This window comes from Aulonocara stuartgranti (genome assembly GCF_965226115.1).
Source record: "Aulonocara stuartgranti genome assembly, chromosome: 23".
In the NCBI taxonomy this organism is placed as follows: domain Eukaryota; kingdom Metazoa; phylum Chordata; class Actinopteri; order Cichliformes; family Cichlidae; genus Aulonocara; species Aulonocara stuartgranti.
The window spans coordinates 22263104-22281340 of record NC_138958.1 but is presented as its reverse complement, the minus strand read 5'-3'; the positions used below and the strand labels follow the sequence as shown (position 1 = coordinate 22281340).

Below are 18237 nucleotides of genomic sequence, written 5' to 3'. Positions count from 1 at the left end.
GCTTTATCCGGGGCCGGGTCGCGGGGGCAGCAGCCTAAGCAAAGAGGCCCAGACCTCCCTCTCCCCAGCCACCTCCTCCAGCTTATCCGGGGGAATACCAAGGCGTTCCCAGGCCAGCCGAGAGATATAATCTCTCCAGCGTGTCCTGGGTCTGCCCCGGGGCCTCCTCCCGGTGGGACATGCCCGGAACACCTCACCCAGGAGGCGCCCAGGGGGCATCCTTGTCAGATGCCCGAACCACCTCAGCTGGCTCCTTTCAATGTGGAGCAGCAGCGGCTCTACTCTGAGCCCCTCCCGGATGGCCGAACTTCTCACCCTATCTCTAAGGGAGAGGCCAGCCACCCTTCGGAGGAAGCTCATTTCTGCCGCTTGTACAAACCAGCTCAGCTCAAATAATTACATTTCCATGTTTTGGCTTTTTCTTTATTGGCTTTTTGGAGGGAGAAGTGTTCATATATGGATGAGAGGGTGCAGTGTTATCAGCAGCAAAACAGTTTTTAGCCACGCGTGTAACCGGTCTCAGTTACACAAGCCTAGAGACCTGTCAGCGATACCTCAGGAACCATCAACTGCAGTCTCTCACAGCCAATCACAGCTGTTTCCAAAGGCACTTGACAGCAGTGATGTACTGCAGATAACGTAACCCATAGGTCATGACGTGTCACTGCTATGCCCTAACCCCTTTATAGTTGAGGCTTGGGTTTTCATTGACTACTTAGTCTTCAACCCTTGAGTTCTCATTTATCTTCAGCACAAGTTTCTGTGTGTGTTTTTATGACATTAATTATTCTCATTAATTAATCTCACCCTTCAGTTTAGAGTTCATTCTTGTCCCTGTTTAGTTGTTCCCTGACTTCCTGTTTTGATATTGGTTTTCCTGTCTGTTTGTTCTTCATGGTGTTGTTTTACTTCTCTCCTCTTCTCTGATTGTCCTGATTATGTTCAGCTGCATCTTGTCAACCATTACCTGATTACCCTGTGTGTCTATAAATAATGCTGGCTTCCCTTTGTCCTCCCTTGTGCTTTTGAAGCTTTTGGATTCTGCTTGCCTCTTCAAGCTATTAAAATTTTGTTTGGATCCATTAAAAGGTCTATTAAAAGGTCCATTGTCAATTCGTTTCATGAGTCTGCATTTGGGTCCTCAGTCTCTGAGTCATGATAGTCAACGGGGTTACCTAGGCAACTGGAATGTCCACTAGTGAATAACTGTCTACAAGGGGATGTTTACAGAAGAAACCACACAGCGCTGTCTTCTTCCATGCTTCTCTTTTGATACTGTGTGCATAGATTTGAAAAAAAGCCCTACACTGCACACTTGCTGGATGGACTCCCCGTACCAGCACAGCAAGACACATTATTTGTTAGATAATTCCACTTAAAATGCTCCAAAAAGCACTAATAGCACAAACACAATCCAAAGGTCCAGTTCAGTAAATGCAATTACTCCAATTACTCCCCTCCCGTCCCACACACAAACACTGTTTTTATGAATGTGGAAATTATCCATATGGAGAGCAAAGCCTTATATTTTTTTATATCGCGCTGTAAACAAGTTCATTTTTGCTGTAAAGCTGGTCAATTTAATGTGGGAGTCTTTGGGGATTGAGTCACATCTGGAGCCAGCCTCGAGTGACCATTAAGCACAGGTTTCACTTTTCAGTCCTGCACACTGGTGCTTGGTGACAACAGCTAATTTGCAGCCTTTATCTTAAGTCCCCTGCAGAGATTTTCTCTTGCTCCCTCTCAGTGACTGTACCTGCTCTGAACCGCAGACTTGGTCATTTTCAGTAACAGGAGTGGCTTGCTTCAATCAGAATCAAGTAATATGGCAAGTTGCGAACTTTAAGTTTAATTTTGAACTCTTGCTGTACGACTCACATGCTTTCTCTTGTCATTTAGCTCACTGAGAAATATCCTGACATTTTCCTTCAGAAATCACAGGCTTAGTTGACTGACTCCTGGCTCAGAAACAGCAGTATAGGTTCACGCAGGAAGTGTTTATCGACATTTTGTTTTCTGCACAACTAATATCCCAGGAAGCTTACGAGTAAACCTTTTTATATTCTCTCTTTTTTATGACATATGGCTGAAATCTTATTCTCCCTTTCAAACTTTAGCTGTGAAACACTTCTGACCCTGCAGTGTTATTAGCCTTCTGTGATTTGTCTGGCTTTGTTCTACTCGGACGGCTGTTTGTGCATTTGACAACGAAAACGGTTTTGACAAATGTCAGAACAAATTAGTTTGATGTCTTCAGTCTGTGTGTGTGTGTGTGTGTGTGTGTGTGTGTGTGTGTGTGTGTGTGTGTAACTGGCATTCAATAAATCAGTGTGGCTGGACATGGTATTTGCTTTATTTCATATCCAGATGTCTGCTTTTGTTTTGACATTTACGGGAGGCTCAGCCATTAGTTCGTTCCCAAAATGCTAAAAAGCTGCGACTGCCTGTGCCAGACAGCAGGACCTGCTTCTGATCAACAGCAGGAGCATCTTTTTATGTTTATGCTTGTCATTGAGTTTTGCATCATTTCACCAAGAATTACAATCTGGAAAAAATAGATGGTTCTTATATATGGACATCTGTTTCTAAAATTTTAAAAGTCATATGGCATAGCGAGAAGAAAAAAAACAACAACATATATATATATATATATATATATATATTTTTTTTTTTTTTTTTTTTTTTTTTTTTTTACACATATATATATATGTGTGTGTGTGTGTGTGTGTGTGTGTGTGTGTGTATATGTATGTGTGTCTGTGTGTATGTATATATATGTGTATGTATATGTGGGCAATCCAATGGTTGCCAGTTTGAGTCCCAGTTCAGATGCTGTTGTGTCCTGTAAAAATAAGCACTATAAGCAGTACTGTGCAAAAGCCTTGACCAATAATTTCTTTATAAATTGCTAGGGAAATGGAGCATTTGAGATCATAGTATGAACCATCAGGAAAAGAAAATTCATCGAAGAATTTATATTTTCTTTCAACCTCCTACACTCCATGCACAGATGTCTGAGGGATCTTCTAGAAATGGCCATGCTATTTTTGCAGGGAAGTGATCGGTCAACAGGAGGTGATTTTCTACCTGTTGATCTCTAATCTGGAGCATAACCTCCTCCAGAGCAGATCAGGTCTGCAGCATAAGTTACCATGGAGATGCACCCAGTAAGGTGTGAACTGCCTTTGTAACGCTGAAAAAACCCGGGATTAACCTTGAAGTTACCTGGATAAACCCAAATCCTGCTTCGTAGCGCAGACCTCAGGTCATCACGTCTCTGATGCACTTTGCTTTGAATCATTTCAGGAGAGAATATAGTCTGTTCTGTTATTTTGAAAATTGACTTGATGCTCTCTGGTAATACTTTGTCTGACTTCCTGACCTCCTTCTCTGCTCTGTGCAGATTGAGAGGGCTTGAAGGTTTACATCAAAAATAAATTTAGCACTTGTTTTTAACGACACTAGTGCAGAGCCAGTTCTGGTACACTTCAATAATCATGTTATATTCTGGTTGTTTCATGTAAATACGAGGCTGGTCCTTTGAAATCTCTTCATATCTTCATATATTAAACTAGGTCACTCTAAGAATTGCCTTCTTTCTTTTCTCTCCTTCTGTTGGTGCAATTAAAGCCGGATATCATTCTTTGTGAAAAATTAAATTGCAAGCACTGCTGTTCATCTGCAGGTAGAAATTTGTCCAGCATTATTGGTGCCCAGCGTGCGTTCCTTAGCTGATTTATTTCTGAGAAGTGTTGGTTTTTCATGAGAAAGTCCCTGCAGCGTGGCTCCCTGAGCTTCTTACAGCAAACACAAGGCCTTTGTTTCCCTGCTGCTCGCAGACTGAAGCGCCACGAATTCTCAGATGGATTACTGCTCGCTTCCCACAGCGTCATCTCAACGGGCAAGCAGTATTTCATTACATTAATCACCACACTGAGGCCCTGCTTTAACATGATAACACAGACATGAGGTGTGCCTGATTTTGCTGCTCTGAAGCAGTTGGTCATGGATAACTGTTCCAGATTCACACGTTGGGTACACAGTAACAATTGCTGACTTGTTTATGCAGCATCTGTCTGGATACAGGTGAAGCTTAAAAGTTAGGGGTGTAGTCGCTGTGTTTCAGAGGTGGATGGAGGCACAGGTGGCTGTAGCTGCTCTGTCTGCAAGAATCAAATTCAGTAACTGAAGTGTTTGTGCTGTTGGCAGAGGCATGCCTAGAGGGAGCCCCTGTAGTGCCCCCCCACCAATGTCATTGGAACAGAGTACTATTAATCTTATATTGCCCAACACCAGAGCAGTTGGAGTGTAACTGAGTACATTTACTCGAGTACTAGTTTGATGTACTTGTATTTAATTTACGGATTTTTTCGTTATGCTGCTTAACAGTCCTTTGCTTTTACTCCATTATACTTTCACAAATTTCTAGCACCTATCATTAATTCAGGTGTGCAGAGCTTTCTAATTTTTTTGTTTGATACAAATATTTTCTTAAAAATGATTAAGCATCAGCATCTTATTATTCTGAAGATTCATTTTACTGTCATAGATCAAGGTGGACCATTAAAGAGACGTGTACACATCAATAAATGAATAATAATAATTATAGCTTAATAAAATGTCTATATATTATGTATATAATATTCTGAAAATGGTCATTTTACATAAGTAGAATGCTCTGTATAGCTAGCTCGATACATTGACATTTATTTTAATCTCACAAGACAAATTACTTTGATTCTACAGCTTGTTTACTTTTAAGCTATTTAACTGGGATTGTAACTTTTACACAAGTAAAAAGTCTAAATATGTTTTTTCCACTTTGCAAAACATTTGCCCAACACAAAATTATATTTAAAGTCTTGTGCAGCTCCACGTTTCATGTAATAAATCTTTAACAGGACACAGCAGTTACTCATTAGCAGGTATCTCAGTCTGTGTGTTGCACTCATACATTTTATACATTAGCTGATAATTGAGTACTTCATCTCTCTCATCCATCAGAGAAGTTACTTTTCTTCTAGTTACAAACTTCATTCTGCTGTTTGCGTGCATCCGTTACTAGCAGAGCTTTGATTATTATTTAACAGCACTGGGACTGCAGAAACCTTCCATACACGACCTCTAATCCTGTATTAAAGAATCTGTGCAGTACACTTTGAATTTTTGCAATTATAAAACTGTGATGTACTCGGGTTGTTTGGAGGCAGGGGATTTCTGCCTCACTGCTTCATTAAACAAAAAGTAGGCGCCTAACATAAAAAAGCTATAAACTCGGTTAATTCCTAGAGTGCTCAGAGCTCAGTGCCACCTCATCGCCTGGATGATGCCGTTGATCTTTCCTTTTTTTTCAAAATTTATAACAAACAGCATGCTATCTGTGCAGACAGGACCGCTTTCCCTCTGCTTTCAGATGCCAATCAATTTTCCAGCACTGCTTTAAATCACAGTCATGGGACTAACAGTCTATCAGATAGAGATGGGCTGGATAATTGTGTGTGTGTGTGTGTGTGTGTGTGTGTGTGTGTGTGTGTGTGTGTGTGTGTGTGTGTGTGTGTGTGTGTGTGTGTGTGTGTGTGTTTGAGGTAGAAACTGATGAAATTAGAGAATGGATTTTGTCGAGGTGAAGCAGATGAGAGATGACAGCTGGATAATTGATTTTCCTCCCTGTTGTTTCCCACTTTATGTATGTGGGGTGTGTGTGAGTGTGAGATCTAGCAGTCTGACTGGATAGCCATTTCGTTACCTTTCCATTATCCAGTCAGTCACAGCTTTTTCATTAGATGCTTTCATGTGTTTACTGGGACGAAAGATTTGATTTTCTCTCCAGCAGTTCGCACGTGTTGGCACCGAAGCTGCTTCGGCCGGTTAGTTTCAGCAATGCGACTTTGCCAAAAACGGCTCAGGAGATACCGAAAACAAAGCGGTGAACAACTTTTTAGCAAGTTTTCCTTCCTGTGTAGATTATGATAAGAAACGTAGGGTTTAATTTCCGTCTTTTATTAGATGCAAAATGTCTTAAGGTGCAGAAATAATAGCTGGGATGTTTGCCCCCAGCATGTGGCAGAGATACAGAGACCCTGCAGGTATTGTTTAATGATTTAACATGATTTAATAGTTTGTGTGTAATAAAGGCAAAGTTGACACACTGCTGTGCTCCCACAGTGTTTTATTAATAACTACCATGCTGTGTTGTCATGTATAATATGTTTACAATACATTAGGTTTTTGTCCTAAGTCACCACCTCACTAGTCTCCCTCTCCTTGTTGCTGTTCTTAAGCTGGGCTGAGACAGTATAAATAAACACAAGAATAGAAAGGAAATGAATAGATGTGACCCAACAGAGACAGGTTTACACAAGTGATCTGATCAAATTAGCTTTAAAAGGTTCACTTGTCCCACACTTAGATTAAATTAAAGCAAGCAAACAATACATTTTTCATTTATAAGATTCTTTTATTTTGTTATTATTATTTTTTTTTAATAGAAAAGGAAAAAATGTCTTTATATACACATTGATGGACAGAAGTTTCATGGAATGTCATAGTAATTTTTGAGCTTTAATGATTTCTGTGGGTGGAATGATTGCACGCACACATCTTTAATGAATTTAAAAAACAAGCACTGGGTGCTCCAGTCTGAACTTATTTTAGATTTTTTTTCTAATCCACACAGGGTCAAAAGCCTTCTGGCTGGATATTTGACCCCTCTTCTTGGCAGAATTGGTAGCATTAGCTTAAATTGGTTGGTTTTCTGGCACAGACCTGGGTTTAAAGCACGGTACACAAAATGTCAATATAGATGGTGTTGAGGATTTGGGAAGTTCATTCCAGAAGGTTAATCTTAGCCTGCTTCATCCACTCAAAAAACAGATTTTATCTGTTTTTCTTTTGTCTTGTGTTTGGTCAGTGGTCAATGGTAACTTTATTGTCCCCAGTGGGAAATTGATTTGCAGTCTGTTCATACAGAGAGATGAAAACAAAGAAACACAACACAAAGCCCAGAGAAAACAGACCAAATTTTTCATAAAAAAATGCAAATGTGCAATGGCAACAACCCTTACGTATTATTAACCGTGATTACAGCAGCAGGTACAAAAGACACGCTATGTCTCTTAGACTTCAACGGAGGCACTTTATACCCACGACCACAGGGAAGCAGCTGAAAATCATTAAAGAGAGGATGGTCTGAGCATAACATGACAGAGGTTGCCTTCCTCAGCACCTGCCTGTTATAAAAGTCCACAAGTTGGACCTGAGACCTCCCTGAAATCTGACCAGCCACTTTAACCAGATTGCTAAGTCTGGCCTTATTGTTAAAAGACATATTACCATACCAAGCAATGATGCAGAACAAATAAAACAGATTCAATAAAACTTTTATAAAAAAAAAAAGGGTCATTATTTCAGAAGAAACATTAAAACCCAATCTCCTTAAAAAGTAGTCTTTGTTGAACCTTTTTCACTGTAGCAGCAAGATGTGGCTAAAAGGGACAGAGTCTTATCAACAACCCCCAAATACTTATAACTGTCCACTAGTTCAATGGCTGCACCATTTACCACTGTTAGTGCAGGATGGGGGGATGACTTCCTGAAGTCAATAACCATGTCCTTGGTTTTCAAGGTGTTGATCATTAAAATGACTGATCACACCAAGAAGCAAACTCATCCACAACAGGCCCATGGGAATCCTCTTCACCATGAAGGAGGCTTACCATGACTGTGTCATCGGCATCTGTAATGACATGCCTGTTAGCCTGTGTACTGCGACATTCATTACTGTACAAAATATATAGTAAAGTGGAGAGGCAGCAACCCTGTGGTGAAGCAGTAGAAGAGTTCAGCTGTTTGGAAAAACAGCCGTTTACTCTCACACACTGAGACCTGTCAGCTAAAAAGTCTAAAATCCAGCCAACAAGATTAAAATCAAGTTTAGACTGGTTAAGAAGTTCATCAGCTAAGCTATGTGTCTAAGTCCTAACTAAGTCCAGTTTTTATCATTTAAGGCGACTGGCAAGAGTAAAATCTTTTCTTTCGAGGCAGCACCTTGAAACAGTGAGCCATGCTTTTATTTCTTCCTGCCTGGACTACTGTAACTCACTTTATGTGGGGGTCAGTCAGTCATTGCTCTCATTGCAGGTTCAAAATGCGGCTGCACGACTCCTAACAGGAACTAGAAAAAGAGAGCATATAACCCCCGTGCTAGCCTCTCTGCACTGGCTGCCTGTGTCTTTTAGAGTTAATTTTAAAATTCTTGTGTTTGTTTTTAAATGCCTTCACAGTCTTGCCCCGCCTTACCTCTCTGAGCTTCTTCATCCCCACACACCCTGTCGCTCTCTCTCAGGTCAGCTGACCAGCTGCTCCTGGAGGTACCGAGATCCAGGAGGAAGCTCAGAGGGGACAGGGCCTTCTCTATCATGGCTCCAAAATTATGGAATAATTTGCCCATGCACGTTAGAGAGGCCCCTTCACTGTCCACTTTTAAATCACGTCTTAAAACCCACTTTTATTCCTTGGCTTTTAACCTCAGTGAGACTTAGTTTCTCTTTTAATTGAAGTAGTTATTTAATTAATGATTCCACTCTTCTTTTATTTGGTTTTTACTTATATCTCATGTAATTTTATTTTACAGTTCCACAGCACTTTGTGTCAGCTGTGGTTATTTTAAAGTGCTTTATAAATAAAGTTGATGATGATGATGATGTGGCTGGATAGTATTAAAAGCTGAAGAAAAAACAATAAATGAGAGTTGAGCATGACGCTTTGGCACCATCAAGATGGCAATATAGGAAATTTAACAGAGTGACCACTGCATCATCAACACCCCTACACGGCCTGTATGCAAATTGTAGTGGGCTGATAAGCTTTTCTACCTGCTGCAGGATCTCCTTCCTGATAATTTATTCAAAAGACTTCATCACTAAAGATGTTTTTTCCATACCTCGGGAAACCTTTTGTTGCTGAAGTGATAAAAGAAAGATATAAGAAAAAACACTGCAGAGTTGCTCAGCACATGTTTTAAGCACCTGGCCACATATTTGTTTTTGTTTTGTTTTTTCTAAATCATTGTTCTGCTTGAGACATTTTGACGATCTAGCTGTTGATTTGAGGTGAAGCTGAAGAATTTGGAGGTATAGTCCTCCTTCTTGATTTTTCCATCCAGTTTATGTAATATGCTAGTACAACTGTCAGCAAAATAGCGCCATAGCATGATGCTACCACCACCATACTTGCCAGATGGTACAGTGTTTACATACCTCTGTCTACCAATATACCTCTTGTCGTTGTGGCCAGGCGGCTCAAACTTTCTTTTGTCTGACCACAAAACTTTTCTCCAGAAGGCATTTGGCTTGTCCATGTGGGCAGCTGCAAATTTCAGTCAAACTTTAAGGTGTTGCAAAAAAGTTACAGATACAAATTCTTGAAATGTTGAACTGATCATCTTGGAATTTCCAGTTGTTTACAAAATGGCTCCAAGAGACATTCCTAACCTGTGTAAATCTGCAAATCTTAATCTAAGTTCCTTGAATTTTCCCATTGTCCTGAGTGTTAGTCAGTCCAGTGATTGCTGTTAATTAGTGCTGTTGTGCTGAACAATGAAGCAACCACTTGTAGTCAGTAATGATCACTAATAAGAAGTTAATACGCCTTAAAAAGTTAAAAAACTCTGCAGAACCCTCAGCATCGCTGAAAGATTTAAGTGAGTATATATTTGAGTCTGTATGTATAACTCTGTACATTAGAGAATTCCAAAATAAATTCAAAATTGTGAATTGAAACTACAACGGGGTTTTTTTTTTCAGAAATATAAATGAATCCATAAATATTTATATATCATTCAACTGATATGTTCATTTATTTATTTTAATTATTTCTGAACATTTATTTATTTATCAATACATTTTTTTCCTGCCTCCTTTTTGGCGCAGGGCGTTTTTTGACACTCGCCAACTGTTCACGTGTGGCTGATGAGTGCTTGATTGATTTGTCTGCCCCTGTTTTCGGCCAGTTGTTTTTCTGCTTGTGAAAGAGTGTCATGCTTTAGAGAGCACTGTGTTTGTATTCACAGTGTGAGTCTCCAAAATCCCTGCTGTGCCTGAAGAAGAGCAGATTGATCAAAGAGTTACTGTGTAGCACAGCTGTATGCCCACTTTGTCTGTCTTTTATATTTAATTTGAAAGAAATTGAATTATCATCAGTCTGCTCTCAATAAATCATAAAAAAAGAGAGGACGTGTTTTTAGAAATGATTGTAATAGTTTTCAGTTTGCTGCAGTCATGTGGGCCATGTTTGCTTCAGTTGTCCTACTTCTTAATTATAGGATTTGTAAAGAATTTATTCGTAAATCACGGTGGAAAATAAGTATTTGGTCACCTCAAACAAGGAAAATCTCTGGCTCTCACAGACCTGTAACGTCTTCTGTAAGAAGCTTTTCTGTCCCCCACTCGTTACCTGTATGAATGGCACCTGTTTGAACTCATCATCTGTATAAAAGACACCTGTCCACAGCCTCAAACAGTCAGACTCCAAACTCCGCCATGGCCAAGACCAAAGAGCTTTCGAAGGACACCAGGAAAAGTATTGTAGACCTGCACCAGACTGGGAAGAGTGAATCTACAATAGGCAAGCAGCTTGGTGTGAAAAAATCAACTGTGGGAGCAATCATCAGAAAATGGAAGACATACAAGACCACTGATAATCTCCCTCGATCTGGGGCTCCACGCAAGATCTCATCCCGTGGGGTCAAAATGATCATGAGAACAGTGAGCAAAGATCCCAGAACCACACGGGGGGACCTGGTGAATGACCTGCAGAGAGCTGGGACCAAAGTAACAAAGGTCACCATCAGTAACACACTACAACGGCAGGGAATCAAATCCCGCAGTGCCAGACGTGTTCCGCTGCTGAAGCCAGTGCATGTCCAGGCCCATCTGAAGTTTGCCAGAGAGCACATGGATGATACAGCAGAGGATTGGGAGAATGTCATGTGGTCAGATGAAACCAAAGTAGAACTTTTTGCTATAAACTCAACTCGTCGTGTTTGGAGGAAGAAGAATACTGAGTTGCATCCCAAGAACACCATACCTACTGTGAAGCATGAGGGTGGAAACATCATGCTATGGGGCTGTTTTTCTGCCAAGGGGACAGGACGACTGATCCGTGTTAAGGACAGAATGAATGGGGCCATGTATCATGAGATTTTGAGCCAAAACCTCCTTCCATCAGTGAGAACTTTGAAGATGAAACGAGGCTGGGTCTTCCAACATGACAATGATCCAAAACACACCGCCCGGGCAACAAAGGAGTGGCTCCGTAAGAAGCATTTGAAAGTCCTGGAGTGGCCTAGCCAGTCTCCAGACCTCAACCCCATAGAAAATCTGTGGCAGGAGTTGAAAGTCCGTGTTGCTCGGCGACAGCCCCAAAACATCACTGCTCTCGAGAAGATCTGCATGGAGGAATGGGCCAAAATACCAGCTACTGTGTGTGCAAACCAGGTAAAGACCTATAGTAAACGTTTGACCTCTGTTATTGCCAACAAAGGTTATGTTACAAAGTATTGAGTTGTATTTTTGTTATTGACCAAATACTTATTTTCCACCCTGATTTACAAATAAATTCTTTACAAATCCTACCATGTGGATTCATGGATTTTTTTTTTTCACATTCTGTCTCTCACAGTTGAAGTGTACCTCTGGTGCAAATTACTGACCTCTGTCATCATTTTAGGTGGGGAACTTGCACAATCGGTGGCTGACTAAATACTTTTTTGCCCCACTGTAATCATCAATGATTTTTGCACCACAGCTGCCATTTCTTATTGTGTGTCATACATACAAGTTTAAAACAATGAAGGTCACTGTATATACAGGTGTTCATTGTGAGCAAAATTTCAGGTTTCAGACACTCAGGTTCAGTTTTTTTCTACTCTTGGCCTTGTATGATATCACAGGCACAAATGTGGCCAAATATTTCAAACTGACAGACAGCCAGTCAAATGAATGTTAGGTCAAAGGGAGGATGACCTTAAAGAGGAAGTAGCTGAAATGGCTTGTAACAGACAGAATGAATTAAACTGAGGGGCTTGAGGAAGAAAGATGTGGTGAGCAGACTATAATTTCATCATACTTCCTCTAACTCCACCCATGTGTGACTCCACAGAGGCGACTGGTGGCACCACGACAAGGCCTCACATCTACTTCTGCCGCTCGCCAAACATGGAGGACTTCACCTGCTGGTGGCATCCACTCAGCAACCTGACAGACGGAGAGGAAGTCACCCACATCCTCACCTACTCCAAAGAGTATGAACTCCACATCTCACAGTTAACTAGGACTAAAATAAACAGTAGATAGGTGTTGACTGGTGGCCTTAGTGCATATGTTTGAGACTGAGGGACTAAAAGGCTTTAAAAATTGTAATCAAATTGTTTCAAATTTCATCAATGCTTTACACTAACCCACATTAGTGGGGTTAGTGTAAACATATTATGTTATAAAACCTTATAAAACATCCACCCTAACAAACAATAAGAGCCTTGTTTTAGCCTTGTGAAACTATAAAAGAAGCCCCAGATCAGCAGCACACTGGGTCAGTTTCTGGGTCAGGTGAGTTTGTGCAGTTTGATTTCTCGTGCTTCGCGTCACCGGGAAGCTTTTAAGAAGGTCAATATTTCCAAGCTGCTCTGAAATCCTGAACGCAGACTCACGTGGCCTCAAACAGATGCCAGCTGGCCCAGATGGCAGCCACAGCAAAGAAAACGCTGCCACTAATCAGGACAAATTGGATTGTGCTTTTGACCACCACGTGGCTTCAGAGCTCCTACTGATTGTTGTTTCATCTCCTGCTGCACTTTGTATGTTTGTTTGGGAAAACAAATGTAGATCAGGGATTATCTGATAAAATAAAAAAAAAGACAAAATCTTACTAAACACCAAAGCAGCTAGGAATAAAGTCACAGCTCAGAGAGGGAGATTACACTCTGCAGGCACACCTCAGTGCTGTTTGTGTTTTAATATATTAAACTGCCATTACACACTTTTTATTTACATGAAATACCCTCACTAGGACTGAATACAAACATGCTAATAAGGTTAAACATAAGCTTGTGATTATCCTCCATATAGAAAAGTTTCAAAACTTAAAGACAAGTTCCTTAAAATATTACAGTTAAGATCAATTTGAGGCATTAGCCTAACGTTGAACCTGATTTGGGGCTTTGATTTGGCCATTTCTTTATAATGGTTTTAACCTGGTTTTAAGCTGGTTTCAGATGTTGGGACTACTAGGTCAGGACTGGATTCAGTTTGGGGCTTGATCGAGAACTTTCCCCAGAATTTGTGTGTCTCTCTCTGTAATCTCCATGTGTTAACCTCAGGTCCTCAGGAGTGAGACCATCTGTTGTGGGATACCTTGTTTTTCTTTTGGCTGAAAACAGTTCTTCAGCCCTCTGGTTGGATGTTTGGCTTCATGATGTCTACAATAAGTGTGATAAATTATTGCAAACCTGCTTGGAAATTAGACAAAACTAGAAAAATTTGCATTTCCTGCGAAAATGCTGTGTGGATGCCTTAACGCTGAAGATGTCTGCTGAAAAAAGCTGAAAAAGTTGAAAAAAAAAACAAAAAACATTGCCCTGAGCAGGATTTGAACCTGGCCCTTCTGGTCTAAAGGCAGCGATTCACCTCACTGCACCAAACTCATTCACACAAAGCAGAGGTGGAGAGAGTGACAATTGTGGTGAAATTAGCAGAAGCTGCTTAGAATTGTGCTGATAAGAGGTGAAAAAGCTAAACATTTGGCAGAAAAGAGGTGAATCAGAAGAATTTCTGCTGAAAAGAGGCAAAGAAACAAAAAGATGAGCTGAAAAGAGGTGTAGAAGCAGAAGTGCTTGCTGAAGATGGCTGTATGTGTAATGACACACTGGAGAGCAGTGACACACAAGAAAGCAGAGCGCATGCAAGCAGGGAACATGTGTAGCAACTGTCACAGGTAGGATTCAAACCTCTGCCACCGGGTCTCACTGCAGATGCCCTACCCTCTGAGCCAAATGAGTTCTGGTCACAAGCAAAGATATGATGAGAGGGACAATGTGCACTGTGGAGCAGAAGCTCAAATTAGCAGAAAAGAGGTGAAGAGGAAGAACTTTGTTGTGAAATGAGGTAATGAAACTGAAATTTGTGCTTAAAACAAGTGAAAAAGCTGAACTCTGAAATCCTGCTAAAACAGAAGAAGAGGCTGATATTTTTCAGCTACTCATTGAGCCAAACTGGTTCTCACGTAACTGAAAAAAGGTGGAAAAGCTTACAATTTTAATGAAAACAGCAGAAGAGGCTGAAATTTGTGGTGATAAGAGGTGAAAATTCTGAACCAATCAGAGGTACTGCTTCTGTCTGCTTCATCAGACAGAAGCACTTGTATGTGTTTCTGCCATAGACTGTTAACAAGAATCTGAGGTCCATATTAGAAAAGCTGGTAAAATCATAAAACTTTGCAGAATTGTAATAAATTATCAATATGAATTACCGGTCTGTGATAGTGTATAAATTTGTACTCAAAAACTAGGTGGGATAGAAGCATAATTCTTGCACTGGGTGAATCAGCGGACTTTGGTGTACTTTGACTGCGATTTACATAGCTCTTTGTATCTCCGTCGCGGAGACATGACGAGAGAAGAAATGGCTTAATTTTCGGAGTTTGAAAAATGAGAGGAGGACAGATTTCCACCCCTCAAACATGTTTTTGCAGAAACACTGTAATTTCGCTTAAATAGTATGAAATAGCAGTAATACTATGATTTGGCAGAAATACTACTTTTTAGCACAAATACTATTGTACAGAATGGTGTACGTCAGTTTAATGCTGGGTGGTGCTGCAATAGTAACTATCCTCGGTCAGAAGGAGAGGCTGACATCCAGGGATTAGATTACCACAGGTGGAGTTTATTGGCGGTCAGATGGATGGTACAGGGAGGCATGGCATACAGTAGGAGGATGTGGAGAGGTGATATGGTGTGGTTTCTATGATTAAGAAAACTGGCAACAAATTCCTCCACTACAAATCAGTCTGATACCACTTCTTACAGGGTTCACGTTTACTAAGGCACTACCCAAAAGGCGCCACAAGAGGGCACTCCAACACAAGAGATGACCTATTTACACTGTAAACACCCCCTACTTAGCCACTACATACTACAGTGATATTACAGTATACAAATTCACACAAATACTATGATTTGGCAGAAATACTATGACTTAGTAGTAATACTATAACATAACAGTTCAATGTTCTAGCACAAATACCACAATATGGCAGAAATACTATGTTTTAGCATAAATACTGTGATTTGGTATAAATACTACGATTTGGCACACATACTATATTCCGCAGATACACTATAACATAACAGATATTCTACGACTTAGTAGTAATACTATAACATAACAGAATTATTAATTGGGCACAAATACCACAATTTGGCAAAAATACTATGATTGGGTACAAATACTATGATTTGGCAATAATACTGCATTTTAACACAAGTACTGAGATTTGATTGAAATACTATGATTTTGAAGAAATACTATTACTCCATACAAATACGATGCTTTGGGACAAATACTATGTTTTGGTTCCAATACTATGATGTGCAACAAATACTATGATTTGGCACAAGTACTATGATTTAGTACAAATACTATGATTTGGCAGAAATACTATGCCTTAGTAGTAATACTATAACATAAGAGATATACTATGGTTTTGCAGACATACTATGTTTTTGCACAAATACCATGATTTGGAACAAATGCTATGATTTAGCAGAAATACTAAGATTGGGTACAAATACTATGATTTGGCAATAATACTGCGTTTTCACAACAACTACTGAGATTTGATTGAAATACTATGACTCCATACAAATACGATGCTTTGGCACAAATACTATGATTTGGCAGAAATACTATGACTTAGTAGTAATACTATAACATAACAGATTTCCTAAAAAAACTATGAAATTGCAGTAATTCTATGACTTGGCAGAGATACTACGTTTTAGCACAAATACTATAACAACGCAGAAATACTATGACTTAATAGTAATACTATAACATAACAGTTCAATATTCTTGCACAAATACCACAATATGGCAGAAATACTATGTTTTAGCACAAATACTGTGATTTGGTATAAATACTACGATTTGGCACGCATACTATATTCCGCAGATACACTATAACATAACAGATATTCTACGAGTTAGTAGTAATACTATAACATAACAGAATTATTAATTGGGCACAAATACCACGATTTGGCAAAAATACCATGATTCGGCACAAATACAATGACATGGCAAAAATACTATGATTGGGTACAAATACTATGATTTGGCAATAATACTGCATTTTAACACAACTACTGAGATTTGATTGAAATACTATGATTTTGAAGAAATACTATTACTCCATACAAATACGATGCTTTGGGACAAATACTATGTTTTGGTTCCAATACTATGATGTGCAACAAATACTATGATTTGGCACAAGTACTATGATTTAGTACAAATACTATGATTTGGCAGAAATACTATGCCTTAGTAGTAATACTATAACATAAGGGATAAACTATGGTTTTGCAGACATACTATGTTATTGCACAAATACCATGATTTGGCACAAATGCTATGATTTAGCAGAAATACTATGAATGGGTACAAATACTATGATTTTGCAATAATACTGCGTTTTAACAACAACTACTGAGATTTGATTGAAATACTATGATTTAGAAGAAATACTATGACTCCATACAAATACGATGCTTTGGCACAAATACTATGATTTGGCACAAATACTATCATTTAGTACAAATAATGTGATTGGGCAGAAGTACTATGTTTCAGTACAAATACTATGATTTGGCAGGAATACTCTGATTTAGCAGAAATACTATGTTTTAACATAAATACTATCTTTTGGCAGAAATTCCTGCTAAAAAGGACTATTTCTGCTTTTTAGCAGAAATACTGTAATTTGGCATAAATACTATAATTTGGTATAAATACTGTGATTTGGCACATATAATATATTCAGCACATATACTATAACATAACAGAAATATTATGATTTGGCCCCAAAACCATGATTTTGCACAAATACCATGATTTGGCAAATATACTATGATTTTTCAAAAAATACTATGATTTAGCAGAAGTACTAAGATGTAGTAGAAGTACTTTGCTTTAGCAGAAATACTATGATTGAGGAGTAATACCTAAACATAGGAGAAATATTGATACACAGACACACATACACAGACAGTAAAGGGAACAGGAGCTGTTGAGAGTCTGGGCTTGGTATATGTAGGTCAGTTAAATTAGCTGCACCTGCTGTAGTCAGCCCTTACACACGCAGACACAGAGAGAGGTGTGAGTTTTCTTCAGTGTATTTCTGACATTCAGGATTCCCCTCGAACAAATGGCCATAATTTCCTAACCGTAGAGGCTAGAACGGTCATTCAGACATTGTTTTGTTCAGAAGAGATGGGGGAATCTTCAGGTCTTCATAATTCAGAGATAAAATATAAATTATTAAAGATATATGACTTGTAATACACTGTAACTGAGTAGAGGCGAAGCAAAAACTGCCTTGACTTGCTCTCAAACAACCTTTGGTAACTCTAAATCTATATGGAGCATCAAAATCATTCTTTCACCGTAAGAAACAGCAGGCTTTGGTGAACAGTCATGGAAATTTTCAGGGCTCTGTGGAAATCCATCAAAAAGATATGATGAGAGAAAAAAGTGACTCATTTCCAGAATTTGAAATCTGATGAAATCTGAGCGAGAGACAAATTTCCTACCCTCAAACAAGTCTAACTCATCTCAGAACGGTAATAGGTGAGAAAATAATTCTTGAATTGTGAGCATCAGGAGTGTCTGAAGATATACCGGGACAAGCCTCATGTCTTAACTTCGCTTCGTTAAGGAGATATGACAATTTGAAAATGCCTCTCATTAGAGAAATCCAGCGGTGATTTTGAACAAACTCTCCATTGAGTTTATATGGAGAGTTTTCTGACTTTGTGTTACTCTGAGGAGATTTGCAAAATAACTATGAGTCCCACAACAATGATAGGGACAGTTTCTGAAAGCCAGCAAAAATACCTACGTTTTGGTGTATAATCTGTGGGGCTTGAGTGGAAATTGAGCGAGTAGCAAGAAGTTGTTTGGA

The 18237-nt window shown here is 39.4% G+C and overlaps 1 protein-coding gene across 4 annotated transcripts in view; it reads left to right on the top strand.

The window, feature by feature from the left end:
- crfa4 (cytokine receptor family, class I receptor 4) overlaps window positions 1–18237 on the top strand; it is a 61774-nt gene that overhangs the window by 31355 nt on the left and 12182 nt on the right. For all 4 annotated transcript variants that reach the window (XM_082525655.1, XM_082525653.1, XM_082525654.1 and 1 more), the window contains exon 3: window positions 12160–12301. In XM_082525655.1, the coding sequence (XP_082381781.1) occupies window positions 12160–12301 (142 nt within the window). The remainder of the gene's footprint in view (window positions 1–12159; window positions 12302–18237) is intronic.